Genomic DNA, 16,612 nt, shown 5'->3' with positions numbered 1-16,612 from the left:
AAGACCATACTGTCCTGGGTTCAGCATATTAAATGCCTCCTAATGTCCTCATTAAAGGTTTTTTAAAACTATGACAGTGGCTGGTGAGATGGCTTACTGGGCAAAGGCACCTGCATCAACCTGAGTTAAATTTCTAGGACTTACATGGTGGGTGGACATAGCCAACTCCCTAAGGCGTCCTCTGAATCCCACACATACACCATGGCACACACAAATAGAAACGTGTAATTAAAATGATGACATTTGAAATCCCCTTGTTGCATGTAATTTTAAAAATCCACGCTAGCTCTGGCTAGGCTCTAGAATCAGTAGCCGCCTGTCCCTCCCTGCCCAGTGCCGAAAATGGCCCTCAGGCCCTGGTTCCCTCAGCTGGCTTGCTAAGCAGCCCAAACCCGTCCTTCCAGAGAACGCCTGGTACTACCTCTCTTGTTCCACAGACTGACCGCCCCAGCTACACCGACCACCAATGACCACTCCATGGTTTCGACCTCTCTCTTGCCCACCTAAATCATCACAACGGAAAACACCAGACAGCCTTAATATTTAATACCAGCCAGATTTGTATTAGTAAATCTTTAACCCCAATAAGCCTGTGCAAAGAACACACAACTCAGTTACAATATTTATAAGCCGCATGCCTAGAGTGGGCAGATGTACCACTACCCTCCTCTGTTCCCCAGCTAGGAGATCGAGCCCTTGCTACTGGTGGCTCCTCCAGGCCACGTGGTTCTGCTCCATCTTCCACCACCTCTTCTCCATCTTCCTCTCTCTCTGTCCCTCCATTTCATCCTCTCTTCTTCCTCCTCCCTCTCTCTGTTCTAAAACTTCCAGCCCTAACTTTCCCTTCCACTGCCCAATCACAGGCTCTAGTCTTTATTCAACCAGTTAAAGTGAGGAGAAGGTTCACATGGAATTACCTGAGTATGTGATCTGCTCCTCTTGCTGTTGCGGGTTTAGGGGGAAGGATTAGCACCAAGGAAATCAACAACATCCCTTTTACAAAGAATTGTACACACCTTTGAAGCTTCTGAAGTACAGATTATCTGTTCCCTTCCTATGGGCTCGCACTTTATAAAGATATGTAGAGGAGAGCTGCTAAATTATAAACACTTTGGAAATATCTAATTATTCTGATTTTGCAGGCCCCGTCATTAGTATTCTTTCCATGTCCCAGACATTTCTGTAGACTCTTTCAGAGGAATCAGGGGCAGGGCCTATCACACCAATGAGATTGACAAAGGAATAGGTTGTCCCACAAAAATTGGACATGTTGAGCTGCCTCTGATTGGGCCTGAGAGAAGAGAAACCTGGAGATTCAATGGCTCAAACAGAGCCATTTGCCAAGGCAGAGAACCAGGGAAAGATATCAGCTGTAAGTGGATTCCATTTGGAACAGAAGACAGTTACTTGTCCTATCAGGAAGTGAAGAAAGATAACAAAATGCCAATTCTCTATCACCAATCCCATCTTCTCAAGTTAGCCTAGTGACCCGCCCTTTTGGCCACCTTATGACTGTGAAGACCATCCCAGGACTGTGGTAGCAATCATGATCTGTAAGGAAGTCCAGCCTGAGGCAGAAGGGCCCTAGGACACTGTGCTGGGGAAGGCTAGCTTCTTGTTGACCCTTTTCTCAAAGTCTCTTTGCTTGCTTTGCTTCTCAGCTCTGAGTTCCCAGAAGGTCTCGGTGCCACCTGCTGCGATGTCATCTTTTAAAGGAAGTCAGGCTCAGAAGCCAAGGCTGTCTGTGTTTTCCAAGGGACCACTGGAGATTCCATCTCCAACTGAGGCAGACTGGCCTAAGGATGACGAAAAGGACTTCGTCTTCAAGGACATGGATCAGGAACTGGATTCCCTTCCTCAGCCTTACCGAATGATTAACAAGCTGGTGAACTATCTGTTTGACCAGTCATGGGAAATTATTGAAGAGAGGGAATCTTTACGGGAAGTTGAGAAGAACTGGACCGTGACCACCACCTACCCTCCGTCTGCAGAAATCCGGGTGTGAACAAGAGGGCCTGTTTGTTTGTTTTGGTTTGTTTTCACTTATATGTTAATGAAAATGCCTGATTCAGGGAAGAAGAAATTCTTCTCCATCAGAAATACAGGTGCATTTTTGAGAGACAGTAGGGCATGCTGCAGTTTCCTGCAGGAAATGGAGTGTTATGGTTAGCTGACGATTACACAAAGGCCCTTATGTCATGGTATTGGCACTGAAAAACATCATTAATGTATTAGGTCCCCTCCACATGTGGCAATGAGAACTGTCAGAGATTCAGCCGTTGTTCTTCCCACAGGACACTAGGCTGGGTAAAGCACAGGATGTGTGGCTATGCTCATGCTCAGAACGTGTACCTAGTCTTACTTCTGTTTCTCGGATTACTTTCCCCCAAAGTGAAGTGCTCCGGGCCAGCATTTCCGACAGGCACATGTTTGGCAGTGATATGTCTAGGAAGATCCCTACTCCTCTCCGAAAATCTAGTTCAAATTGCTTGACAGCACTGACAAATGAAAATAATTTTTGACTTTCTTTGTGCTTGTTTTGCCAGCTCGACAAAATGCCTGGTGGTATGGCTGTTTCCCAAGACTATCTGTTTATTGGAGGACCCAAAGGATTCTCGATCTATAATCTGCACAGTTGCAAAAAAATATATGTTTTGGAGAAGTTTAAGGTTGATGTTATTTCCATCTGGGCCACAGATTTGGGGAATGACGTGCTCATTGTTCCTGTGGATGAAATGGGTATTTGTTCTTCTTTGTTTTTAGATTAATTTATAGGAACCTATAGACTGGTATTCAGTTTAATCTCTTTTGCAAGTATAAGTGAAGTCAGGTGTGGTGGGCTCTCTCTGCTCATGTAGTCATAAGTATAATCTACACACAAGAGGGATGTGCCAGGCCTAGTCTAACATTTCGCACATAGGTCATAGGGCTGCAGAATGCAGGCAGGACAGGAACTTTGGAGTCAGATGCTGCGCCCAGCGCTTCCCGGCTCTCCAGTCTCACAGTCTTCTATTTTTCTGTTTCAGGTATTGTTAGATTGTTTTACTTGTGTAAGGACAGTCTTTATCTCATCAAAGCCATCAATGAAACGGTGAGTTCCCGTCCCTTCCCCAGGAGCTGGAGAACATCAAGCGGGCACAGAGCACACTCCTGATAAACAGCTCGTATCCAAGATGTATGAAGCCGCCGAGAATTAAAACTTTACTAAAACCAAGCAGGGCTGGGATGGCTCAGGGGGTAGCCCGATGACCTCAGTTCATTTCCCTGTGATCTCTCTCTCTCTCTCTCTCTCTCTCTCTCTCTCCCTCTCCCTCCCTCCCTCCCTCCCTCCCTCTCTCTCTCTCTCTCTCTCTCTCTCTCTCTCTTTCCCTCCCCCCCCCTCTCTCACACACACATACACACACACACTCTTTTAAAATTACTTCAATGAAACTCTGCTGGGCAATGGTGGCGCACACCTTTAATCCCAGCACTTGGGAGGCAGAGGCAGGTGGATTTTTGAGTTCAAGGCCAGCCTGGTCTACAGAGTGAGTTCCAGGACAGCCATGGCTACACAGAGAAACCCTGTCTCAAAAAGCCAAAAGAGAGAGTGTGAGAGAGAGTGTGAGAGACAGAGAGACAGAGAGACAGAGAGAGAAAGAGAGAAAGAGAGAAAGAAACTCTAACTATTCTACAATCGCCATAGATTCGTGCGTGGAAACCGGTGGCTGCCATGGTAACTGAGCTGAGCGGTTAGTCGATGCTCACAAGGCTCTGTGAAGCTCTTGGAGATTCACACCAGCCAGTGAGACTAAGCGAAAGCTTTGTCTGAGGACATGTATGACAGGGCACGTCACCATCTCCCACTAAGGGAAGTGATGGCATGCCAGTGCTTTCCAGAACCTCCGAACTGGACCATAAAAATGCTCAGGGCACAGCAGGGGTTGAAGAAGGCAAATCAGGGACTGGAAAGATGGCTTAGCCAGCAGAGTGCCTGCTGCTCTTTCCAGTGCCCACATCTGGCGGCTCATAGCTGCCTGCAACGCCAGCTCCGGCGGCGCCTGACACCTTCTTCCGGCCTCCCTGGGCACTCACCACAGGCGGATACTCTTTTTTTTTTTTTTTTTGGATTTGGTTTTTTCAAGACAGGGTTTCTCTGTGTAGCCTTGGCTGTCCTGGAGCTCACTCTGTAGACCAGGCTGGCCTTGAACTCAGAAATCCACCTGCCTCTGCCTCCCAAGTGCTGGGATTAAAGTCGTGCGCCACCCCCCACTCCCCCCCATCACCCCCACCCCAGCTAGGCGTATACTCTTAAAGATACACACATTATTTAGTTATGGAATGGAAAATAACAGGAATTGATTTGCGTGTGTGTGTGTGTGTGTGTGTGTGTGTGTGTGTGTGTTGGTCACTGCATAAATGTGACAGTCTGAGGACCTCTTTCAGGAATTGTTCTCTCCACCATAGGATTCAGAAAGGACTGTATGTCTCAGTATTTTTTATTAATTAGTAGTAATTGCAGGTTTTCACTTGCAGTTTATCTTATAAAAATACTTTCAGTGGAGCAGGGCATCGTGGTCTACACTGTAACCCCAGCACTGCAGAGGCTGAGGCAGGGGCAGCTTTGTCAGCACGAGCCAGAATATGATAACAAAAATTCCCATTTTCTTCAACAAATAAGTGCCAGGCAAGGAAACGAGGGGAGCTAGTATACATTAGGAGACTCAGCCAGGCATAGTGTGTACCCTTTTAATTCCAGGACTTGGAAGGCAGAGGCAAGTGGATCTCTGAGTTTGGGGCTAACCTGGTTTCCATAGTGAGTTCCAGGAAGGCCAGACTATGAAGAGACACCTTGTCTGAACTAGTTAATTAATTTAATATTTAAGAAATAAGTGGACAGTGTGTGTGTGTGTGTGTGTGTGTGTGTGTGTGTGTGTGTGTGCAGATGGGTGTGTATCTGTGTGGAGGCCTCAATCACTCTCCACCTTGGGTTCTGGTGCACTATCACTCTGTATGTAGCTCGCTGATTTGACTAGAGCAGCCGCGGAAGCAAGCTCACGGTCTTCCGTTCTCCACCTCCCCAGCACTAGGATCGCAGGCGTGATGCTACCTCAGTTTATCGTCACCCCTCCCCCCAATCCCCACCAGCACCCCCCCCACACACACACAATTTACATAAACGATACTGATTCAAACTCAGGTCCTCACTCAGGTCCTCAGGCTTGCATGGCAAGCTAAGGCATCTTTTCAGACCCTTATACTTGGGGGTTTTTTGTTTGGTTTTGGTTTTTAAGATAGGGTGTGGTGGTTTGAATGTGTACAGCCTCATTCAGACTTATGTGTGAATGCTTGGCCCATAGTGGCACAATTAGGAGATGTGGCTTTGTTGGCATAGGTGTGGCCTTTCTGTAGGAAGTGTGTCACTGTGGGGGAGGGTCTCCTACGTTCAAGCTTCATACAGTTTCCTTCTGATGCCTGTGGATCCGATGCCTGTAGAACTCCTGGCTCCTCCAGCACCTTGCTTGCCTGCATGTTGCCATGTTTCCTGCTGTGATGATAATGGACTAATCCTCTGAAACTGTAAGCTAGCCCCAGTTAAATGTTGCCCTTTATAAGAGTTGCTGGTCATGGTTTCTCTTCACAGCAGTGACACCCTAACTAAGACACAGGGTCTCTCTTTGCTTCCCTGACTGGCTTGGGACTCATTATGTAAATCTGGCCAGCCTTGAACTTGTAGATCTCTGCCTGCCTCTGCCTTCAAAGTGCTGGGGTTAAAGGTGTGTACCACCAGGTCTGGTGGGCTTTGTTTTGATTGTAATCTGAACCAGTTGTGACAGACATTAATACCCTCTAGGAGGAGACTGTGGAAACTCAAAGCAGACTAGTTATTAGCTACTGTTTAGGAATGAATCATTTGGGCTTAACTAAATATTAGCAACTTATTGGATTTGGAAGGTAATAAACACAACTAAAATTGTGATACCACAACACAACAACATGATGATACAAGGGAACTTGTTGTCATTAAGGAACTGTGATGTCACAGTAATGTCACAGTGCAGCATGGGTGGCACAGTTGTAAATTCACATGCAGTATTGTTACAGCATAGTCATGTCAGAATGCTTCATTGATGTCAGAATGTGTCATTATGATCTTACAGCACAGTAACAGTGAGTGATGTCCCATGATGCACTGTGATGGTGTAAAAATGCATTTGATGGCACAATTGCAAATTGCCCAGGGCAACATTGTGACAGCACAATCAAGCAGTGTGACGTCAGTTTGAGGCAATATTTGTGACATTGGTGTTTATGATGTCACAGTACAGCATTGTGGCATGACTATGCTGTGACAAAATTAAATATTATAATGGCACAATGCAGAATTATGATGCTGAAATGCAAAACTGTGATGTCATAGTGGACCATTACGATAGCACACAGCAGTATTGATGTCATACTGTGAAGCATTGTGATGCCACAGTCAAACATCCTGAAGACACAATGTAGCACTGCGATGTCACAATGAAACATTCTGATGACACAATAGAGCACTGTCTTGTCACAGTGCAGCATCACAAAGCATTGTGGTGGCACAGTGTAGTATTATGACAGCATAATACTTTGTATCATAACAAGCAGCATTAAGATTTTAGGATGGAGGATTGTGATGTCACAGTGCAGCACTGTGACACCACAGCTGAGCATCTCCATGTCACAGTGAAGCTACGCTGTAGCATGATGGAGTATCATGATGGCCACATCAGGGACTCATTATACCACTTTGTTTTTGTGTATTTGAAAATCTATGTGACTGGGGCAGTGGTGGCGCATGCCTTTAATCCAAGCACTTGGGAGGCAGAGGCAGGCAGATTTTTGAGTTTGAGGCCAGTCTGGTCTACTGAGTGAGTTCCAGGATAGCCAGGGCTACACAGAGGAAAGAAAAAGAAAGAAAAAGAAAGAAAGAAAGAAAGAAAGAAAGAAAGAAAGAAAGAAAGAAAGAAAGAAAGAAAGAAAGAAAGAAAGAAAGAAAGGAAGAAAGGAAGGAAGGAAGGAAGAAAATTATTCTAGTACGTTGATAGATATTAAGATATATAAATAAAAATTGTTTGCTCTTTAAATAAGTTAAGGACTGTCTTAGCTAGGGTTTTACTGATGTGAACAGACACCATGACCAAGTCAACTTTTTTTTTAAAGATTTATTTATTATATGTAAGTACACTGTAACTGTCTTCAGACACCAGAGGAGGGTATCAGATCTTGTTACAGATGATTGTGAGCCACCATGTGGTTGCTGGGATTTGAACTCAGGACCTCTGGAAGAGCAGTCAATGCTCTTAACCACTGAGCCATCTTTCCAGTCCTCCAAGTAAACTTTTATAAGGACAACATTTAATTGGGGCTGGCATTACAGGTTCAGAGGGTCAGTCCATTATCAGCAAGGCAGGAATATGGCAGCGTCCATGCAGGAGTTGCTGAGAGTTCTACATCTTCATCTGAAGGCTGCTAACAGGGGCCTGGGACAAGTGGGGACTGGAGTCAGCAGGGCTGGAGCAAGAGGGAGAAGGGAAGTGGTGGTGGGGGGAAGGAAGGCTGCTAACAGAATATTGACTTCCAGGAAGTTAGGATGAGAGTCTTAAAGCCCACACCCTCAGTGTCACACCTACTCCAATAAGGCCACACCTACTCCAACAGGGCTACACCTTCTAATAGTGCCACTCCTTGGGCTGAGCATATGCAAACCATCATAGGGTCTCAGCGGCATGACTAGTCTACCACGGCATGTTGTTAGTGGGTCTCTAGCTCCTCAGGTGTGGCATGCCCATCCCGCAGCCTCTCCCAGCTGGCCCCCAGTTGGAAAAGCTTCTATTCCAGGGTTCTGCCCCAGCTCTGCTACAGTCCAGACAAGCACCAGTTTTCGCTGTCGTGTAGAACCTACTTCGACTCAGCTGAATAATTGAGTACAGCCTTGACTTTAGGGTTTGCAAGCCAGGTCTGACGGCACTCCGTGACCTTCGAGGAACTCCACTGCTTGTCCAATCCCTGGACAAAGCTGGGGATATGAACTGATGTGCAGCCTTGCCATCACAGGCTTCTGGAAGACAGACCCCTGTCCTAGTGTGAGTCCCAGCCCTGCCCTATGCCCCGGCCATTAGCAGGCAGCACTCACTCTGTTGGCTTCTCTTTCCAGGATGATACCAGCAAGCAAAGCACCTGCATAAAGATGGAGGTCTCGCAGAGTGGGGACTATGCGGCTTTCCTGTTCCAAGGCAAGGTCACCCCAAAGCTGGAGGGGGGGGGTCGGATGTGTGTCTCGTCCAAGCTGTCACTGTACACCTGTAATCTATAAATAACATTAGATCTGGACACGTGCGGTGGTGCACACCTGTGACCCTAGCTCCAGGGAGATGCAGCCAGAAGGGTCCTGGGTGTGAGGACACAGCGAGACCCTGTCTCAAAACCCAAAAACCAACAAAAGAGTAACTTTCTATTTAAAGAATAACAAGGGCTGAAGAGACGGCTTGTGAGTGAAGAGCTCTGACTGACCCAGAGGGCCAGGTTTTGATCCCAGCACCCGAGTGGCAGCTCACAACTATCTGTGACTGTAGTTCCAGGGGACCCAACCACCTTTCCTGGGCACTGTCTGCAGGTGGTATACAGACATGCACAGAGGCAAACGCCCATACACAGAAAATAAGTGACATCTTTAAAAAAAGACAGGAGAGGCAAAACCTATACATAGCTCCTCTGAGCTCTTATACTAACACCTGCATGTAACCTGATTGTGTGTGTGTGTGTGTGTGTGTGTAGACTAAACCAGGAATAGTGATACTGCCCCTGTTGGTGGGATTTCCCATCACTTCCTTGCTATTTTTCTGGTTTTTGTTTTTGTTTTTGTTTTGTTTTTTCTCCTCTTTAGGCAAGGATACAGTATCACAGAGTCATATGTCACTCTAGTATACTTCTGTGACAACTTCCTTTTTTGGGGGGGGTTGGTGTGTGTGTGTTTGTTTGTTTGTTTGTTTGTTTGTTTGAGATGGGGTTTCTCTGTGTAGCCCTGGCTGTCCTGGAACTCACTCTGTAGACCAGGCTGGCCTCGAGCTCAGAAATCCTCCTGCCTCTGCCTCCCATGTGCTGGGATTAAGGGCATGCACCACCACTACCTAGCCGGTGACAATTTCTTCATCGTTAGTTTCCATTACTCTGACTTTTCCCCAGGAGAACCAACCAGATAGCCCTGGAATGTTCTTCACTTCAGTTTGTCATTTTTCTCTTGGTTCCCCGAGGCCGAGGATTTGTGGGGAGCTAGCCCAGGGCCAGGCACTGTCTCAAGAATTGTATGGTCCCGGGTTGACTCACTTTTTCTGCAATTAGCTTAGATCACAGGTTCCTCCAGGCTGGCTCCAAAACCCTGTGCTCAAGCAATCCTCCTGCCTCAGACTCCAGAGTAGTTGTCACTCCAGGTCTACACTACCATACCTAGCTTAATTTTTCCCTTTTAATCCTCTGTAAGGAGCAAGACACTAAGCCCAGACAACAAGGGAGGCAACTCAGGTGTCTCCTAGAGGCAGGAGAACCAAAGATTATCTAGACATGTGTTAAAACTACTCTTGTAGTTATTAGATGTTTTGGGGATCAACTTTGAGAAGATACAGGTACCTTAGTTTTCCTTGAAGTTTTATGTACCAATCTTAGCACGTGTTTCCTCATCTGGCCAGCTGCAGTTACGCCCCGTATCAAAAGAGCATACTCTATTCAAATGTTTGGTAGTTTGATTTTCAACTTTTACACATTTAGACATATAAATATTTTATACAGTTCTGGAGCTATACTTTTTCCCCCCAAAGAATCCCTACATACTAAATGTCTGTGGAAGCTAGAGATTTTATAGTGCTTTTTGTATCAAAGAACATGTCAGGGGCTGGAACCATGGCTCAGCAGTTAGAAACACTGGCTGCTCTTCCCGAGGACCCAGGGATCGTTCCCAGCATCAATATGGCAGCTAGAAACCATGGAAACAACATTTAACTCTGGTCCCAAGGGAACTGACACCATCTTCTGGCCCCTGCAGGCACCACACACACACACATAACATACAAACATACATGTAGGCAAAACACTCACACATTCATGTTCTCAGGCCAACATAACAGAGACCCACAGTGTGGGTAGCTTCAAACGATGGTGTCTGTTCTCTCATGGTCCTGGACAAGATGTGTGAAATGAAGGTACCCATATGACTATGTGTTTAGTGGAACACTGGGGTGGGGTCCCACTCCATGGGAGAGCAATCTTTCCCACCTGGGTCAACATTCAGACCAGGAGCTCAGCCTGGTCTTGTGATGAGAGGAGGCACCATAGATCTCCACCTCAAACGCTGGTCAGAGAACTCTTTGGGATCTGTGCCCATTCCAATTCTCCCTTTGCCCTAAGCCTCTCTTCCTATGCTTACCTGTGCCAGCTTCCTCCCCTAGGAGGCAATGTCAACTCTAGGGCAGAATGTCAGTAGAACTGACATTTGCAACATAGAAAATATGGGACTTGGCAAAGATGGCAGTTTGATTAAAAACTGAGTTGTGCTGGTGTTGTAGGAGAAGCCCCTGACTGCATTAGAGAGCAGTGGCTTGAGGGCTCAAGCCTCCATGCAATATCGCTCGTCAGGAAGGGCTTACACTAGCCATTGCTTCAGTTTGCGCAAGCCCCCTTCCACAGGCACTGACTGCAGAAGGTCTGTCGGGTCTCCAGGCCAGCGCTTCTGAGGAGACAGAAAGTCTCCAGCTGAACCTTGCCACAGCACTTCGTTGCCCAACGATTGTTTGTTTGGTTTCCCAATGCAGGAGCTGGGGATGTCTGGCTGGAAGTGTATAAGTTACCCAAGGAGATTTGGCTAAAGGAAGTGGAGCACCCCCAATCAGCTCTAAATCAAAAGAAAAAACCCAAACAGCTGCAACTGGTAGGAAACATCCTTTTAATCAATATTTTCTCTCTATACTATATTAGCCCAAATCTAGCCCAAATTCACCATGGAACTAGCAAGGCCACTGGGGCTTTGACAAACAGGAACAGTGGACAGTCTCCAAAATTGATTTACTTTAGATACAATATTAATAAGGAGAGATGTCTTGAGTAGCCAGAGGTCCTGTGTCTCTCTTGACTTGGACTCCTGTCCCTGAGACTGCACTCAGACGTTTCTCGTGGGAGGGGAGTGTCTTTTATCCTGTGTTCTGCCTCATGTATACCTTTCCCCACTCCTGGTCAGAAGCAATCCCTGAATGTTTCGGGTTCTAGTATGTTTACCAGCGTGTGGACTTTGATTTTCTTAGTAGGTGCAACTTAACTGTTTCAGTTGGCTTGAAATCTAATTTCTCAGTAAAGATTAAAGCTTAGTTTACTTAAGAATATAATATAAATATGCATGCATTAGTTTTCTATTTAGAAATCAACTATTATTAATTGAGCACCGCATTTGAAAAATATTGTGTTAAGCTAGGTGGTGGTGGCACACACTCAGGCAGAGGCAGGCAGATGTCAGTGAGATTGAGGCCAGTCTGGACTGCAAAGTGAACTGAAGGGCATCCAGGGCTACACAGAGTAACCTTGTCTCAAGAAACCAAATAAAACAAGAATAACAAAAAAAAACAAAAAACAAACAACAAACAAACAAACAAAAAGAAAACAACCATATTGTGTTTAGTGTGCTGGGATAGGGAAGTAACTCAGTGGTAAAACATTAGCCTAACCTGAGCTAGCACACACTAACTAGCCCAGCCTGATCTAAGCAGCACATACTAGCCTAGTCTGAGCTAGGCAGTCTACAGTAGCCTAGACTAGACTAGTATACACAGAGACAAACACCGTGTCAGGTCTGACAAAACAAAATCCATGGTCTTATTAATATGGGGGACAAAGGCTGAGATGCTCCTGTGCTGAGCCCCCCATAGGGTCTCCTCAGAAGGAGGAGATTTAATAATCAGAGTGCCGAGCCTCCTCTTAGACACTGATGGAATTTGCCAGTCACACATCCTTTCTGGCTCTTTGTACATACGGCTTCTGTTTTTACCAACCCTGATATGTGTAAATGCTCCTTTGTATTAACTGGATGGCAGATTTCCAAATTAAGGTCACAATCTTAATTGTGGTTAATTTTAATCACAAAGTCCCATGATGTCATAGTCAGTGCCCAAGCAATATATTTTTGAAAGACTGGTTGATTTATAATTGAAGTAGGAAGAATACATTGGTTGAAAATATTCTTTCTATGTGTGTGCATGCACGCATGCACAGACTGGATTTTGTTTTGTTTTGTTTTGTTTATTTTGAGGCAGAGTTATGTAATATGACCTACAAACTTGAATTTGAAGCCATTCTTCTTCAAGTGCTGGGATGTGTCTATTTATTTATTCTGGGTTTTGAGACAGGGTTTCTCTGTGTAGCCCTGGCTGGCCTAGAACTTGCTCTCTAGACCACCCTGGCCTTGAACTCAGATCTGTCTGCCTCTGCCTCCCGAGTGCTGGGCTTAGAGCCATCTGCACCACCGCCCGGCCATGCACTTATCTTTCATAACCGAGGATCAACCAGCAGCAGTGGGGGATCTTTATTGTAAGTTTTATTGAGAGTTACTTAACTGTAGATTGTTAGCATCATCCCATGCTTTCCTGATTAGAAATACCCACTTCAGGACTGCGCCACAGGCTGCCGGGCATAGCGGCACACACTTTTAATTCCAGCATTTAGGAGAGAGGCAGGTAGATCTCTGAGTTCAGTGCCAGCCTGGACTACATACTGAGTGAGTTCCAGGACAGCCAGAACTATATAGAGGAATACTGTCCAGGAAAAACAAACAAACAAACAAACAAACAACAACACTCTACACCACAGCACAGTGCATCCATGTTCAGGTATGTCACACGGTGCTCTCTCTATATATATATGCTAATTTCAAAAAGAAAAGGAAGGCCTGGAAACTGCTCAGTGGATAGAGGCGCGCGAGCTGGGCAACACGAGCGTTGCCCCTGAGACCCACATAACAGGAGAGACTGCCTCCCACAAGTTGTCCTCACTTCAGCAAGCAAACCAGGTGCATGCAAGGCTCCCTCTCACAAAGAAATAAAGTAAATTAATTACCAAATTACATTATTTAAATATTAAATTTTAATATATTAAAATAAAAATACAATAAAAAAGAAAGGAACTACTCATTTCATCTTTCTTCGGTGTTGGTTTTCGTGTGGCCCATAATGATCCTCTCACCGTACGCCATTATTACATGCCTCATCTGTGTCCAGCTCATTTAAGGTCCCGAAGAATGGGTGCCATGTTCTGAAACCCTGCAGGCTAGAGAGCTGCCCAAATGCTGGTCCTCCGTGTGTACTCCGTGAATTCAGTTCTTAGAAAAGGAAATGGGTCAGGGAGAGAAAGAACATCTCGGAAGATATCAGGAGTCAGGAACGTGGATCAAACCCACTGTGAATTAATTTCCCTTTTATTTCCTCTCCTCAGAACACTCCTGACCCTGTTGTTACAGAAAGCATAGAAACGGTAAGAAACTTTAAAGACAGTCTCCAGGGAGAGACTTCAGGTACATTTGAAAGGTTTGTAAGTGAAAAGTTTATTACTTATCAAGTACCCTGGCAAAAATGTCCTGCTGTCCACCTGCCCCTGCCCCTGCCCCTATCCCTACCCCTACCCCTACCCCTATCCCTGCCCCACCCTACCCCACCCTGCCCCACCCCCACATTCCCTTCTCTCTCTCTTTTTAAAAATTATTTATTTATTTAATGTAAATAAGTACACTATAGCTGTCTTCAGACACACCAGAAGAGGGCATCAGATCCCGTTATAGATGGTTGTGAGCCACCATGTGGTTGCTGGGAATTGAACTCAGGACCTCTGGAAGAGCAGTCAGTGCTCTTAACCACTGAGCCATCTTTCCAGCTCTTCTCTGTGTCTTAATCTTGTATCTACAGCCATTGGAAACAGCCTCTAATCATGTGTTCTGAGGCAGGTTTATCTCAAGACAGGGAGCTTAAATTCCAGCCCCATCACTTACAAAGCCCCTACCCCCAAGGCCGTGGCAGGGGCCCTGTGATGTAGTTACATCATCTTTTATTTTTGTAAAGTTTGCAAAATTAGTATTGTTTAGTCACCATCCCATGAGACTCATTTTCCTCTGCTGTAATTTCCCTCATGTTGAATGGTGTTAAAACAACCATGGCATTTTGTGTTCGAAACTTTATGGGCACTTTTTGATTTTTGAGGCAGGGTGTCCATGTAGCCCACAGTGACCCCGAGTTAGCCATCTTCCACTGCTTCCCCAGTGCTAGGATTCTGGACACTCACTCTATGCCCTGATTTCCCTAAAGAGGCCCCACCTACTCTGTAGCAGTGTGGCCAACCAAGACAGGTGAACTGCGCAGTTCCTTTTCATCTTGGAATGCTTGGCAGGGCAGAGCAGACCTGTCCTGGGACCTGGGGCACAACCTTTCCTAAGGTTTACCTGAGGAGCCACAGACATCTGAAATGGGGTCTCTTGCTAGAGACCTTTTGTTTGACGCTGCACAAGTAACTCTTGGCAGCACCATTCTGGGAAGTCAGCTGACAGCATGGGACACGTGTTCACACAGCACTCGAGAGCTCCACCTGGGAAGACCTAGACTTCAGGGTCAGTCTCCAATACAGAGCAAGTGTGAGGCCAGCCTAGCAACATAAAGATTCTTTCTCAAGAAGAAGAAACTTCCTTCAAGACTTAAGTAATGGGGGAGTCTCCTCCAGATAGAAGTGTGCAAGGACGGGAAGTCAAAAAGATGACAAGAAGCCAGGCATGGTGACCCATAGCGTTAAACCCAACACAGCAGAGGCGGGAGGGTTTCTGCAAGTTCTGGTCTATATAGTTCCAGGACAGCCAGAGCTATAAAGCAAGACTCTGTCCAAAATGAAAAAAAAAATCCACCACTTTAGTTCATACTTAGCACACTGATTTTTGTGTGTTGCTTAGGATGAAGGTACAGAATTTAAAGAGCTACTCTCAGAAGGAGAAAGGAGAGGGGCAGAGAGATGGCCCAGCGATTAGGAACATTTGCTGCTCCTCCAGAAAGCCTGAGTTTGGTTCTTAGCACCAACATCAGGAGATTCACAACCGCCTGTAACTCCAGCTCCAGGGAATGTGATGGTCTCTTGGACTCTCCAGACACACACACTTATGTGCATACCCTCTCCCCCAACACAAATACACAATTTCAAAAAATTAATCTAACGAAAGGGAGAGACTCTTAGAGTCATGTGTGCAGGTGCAGAGCTGACACGTCCAAATGAGAACCTGAGTTCCTGTTCTCCATCCCGCTGTCTGTGAGCCCCCTCCTCCTTCCCCTCCCATCCCGTGAGCCCCCTCTTCCCTCCCCTCCCCTCTCGTGAGCCTCCTCTTCCCTCCCCTCCCATCCCGTGAGCCCCCTCTTCCCTCCCCTCCCATCAAAGCACTGTTCCTCTTGACTGAAGGTTACTGCCTATTTTCATGGTGTGCTGTTTAATAACTTTTTATCTTCTAAACAGATAAGCACAGCTCTAAATCCTCACCACCCTTTTTCTTTATTGTTCTTGGCTGCCTACATTTTCCAGGGTCTCTTATAAAAATGCCAAAGAGCAGCAGTAAATAGCCTTTATCAAATTGAGCACGTGTCTCTCTAGCCTCTGCCGGTTAAGGGTTTTGTTTTATTTAAATCAAGAATGGGGGCTGTGATAAGATGGCTCAGCAAACCATTCATGTAGATAGCACTCATATATGTAAAATAAATAAATAACTATTTAAAAAATAAATCAAGAATGGATAGTGACTTTTATCTACATTTTTCTCATTAAAAATGAACTCTGTATATTTAAGGCACATAACATGATGCTGTGGGATACATACAGATCTTTAGGAGAGGTTTCTAGAGTGAAGCAAATAACACGTTCTCTGCACACTCATGTTGCTGCTTTGTGACAAGAGCAAGCAAACTCCCTCATTCAGCACAGTCCCACGCACAGCTCTGTTTCGTACCGGCTGCCCTCCTCAAGTGCTTCAGTCTTCAGATAGCTCAGCCTGCGCAATGAGTCTTTGTGGCCTCTGGTTCCCACTACCCCTTCCTCCCCTTCCTGGAGCCGTGGCAACCACTGCTTGGTTTCCAGCTCTGTATGCCTGATAATCTGTCGAGGTTCTCCATTAAGCGTGATTTGGTCTCCCAGGAGTCTGCCATAAATAACTAGAGGCTTGGTCTCTAGGGTGGTAGTATTGGAAGTTCTGTAGAACTGTAGATTTTGTTTTGTTTTGTTTTTTGAGTCAGGGTTTCTCTGTGTAAGCCTGGCTGTCCTGGAACTCACTCTGTAGACCAGGCTGGCCTTGAACTCAGAAATCCTCCTGCCTCTGCTTCCCAAGTGCTGGGATCACAGGCGTGCACCACCATGCCCGGCAACTGTAGAACTTTTAAGCCAGGGTGGTGCCTAGTGGTCATTCTTGTGTTCTATCCCAAGTCCTCAGAAGAGAGAGAAGCCCGGCCCTTCTCTCATGTAAGATATCACGTGGCTTGCGTCTGCGCATGCTCCTCTCATTACTATGGATGCTGTGAGGTGACGGAGACGAGAGATTGCTACTTGTATTAGT

The 16,612-nt window shown here is 45.9% G+C and overlaps 1 protein-coding gene across 1 annotated transcript in view; it reads left to right on the top strand.

Annotated features, from left to right (window-relative positions):
- Positions 1–16,612, top strand: part of Wdr93 (WD repeat domain 93) — a 41,682-nt gene that overhangs the window by 5,542 nt on the left and 19,528 nt on the right. The window contains exons 2-7 of the mRNA XM_052178299.1: positions 1,662–1,999; positions 2,547–2,739; positions 3,027–3,091; positions 8,171–8,249; positions 10,818–10,933; positions 13,480–13,518. Of these exons, the coding sequence (XP_052034259.1) occupies positions 1,700–1,999; positions 2,547–2,739; positions 3,027–3,091; positions 8,171–8,249; positions 10,818–10,933; positions 13,480–13,518 (792 nt within the window). The 5' untranslated portion in view covers positions 1,662–1,699. The remainder of the gene's footprint in view (positions 1–1,661; positions 2,000–2,546; positions 2,740–3,026; positions 3,092–8,170; positions 8,250–10,817; positions 10,934–13,479; positions 13,519–16,612) is intronic.

Source organism: Apodemus sylvaticus, chromosome 1, assembly GCF_947179515.1.
Source record: "Apodemus sylvaticus chromosome 1, mApoSyl1.1, whole genome shotgun sequence".
NCBI lineage: Eukaryota > Metazoa > Chordata > Mammalia > Rodentia > Muridae > Apodemus > Apodemus sylvaticus.
The sequence above is the reverse complement of the archived record's forward strand: the minus strand, read 5'-3'. Positions and strand labels throughout refer to the sequence as shown.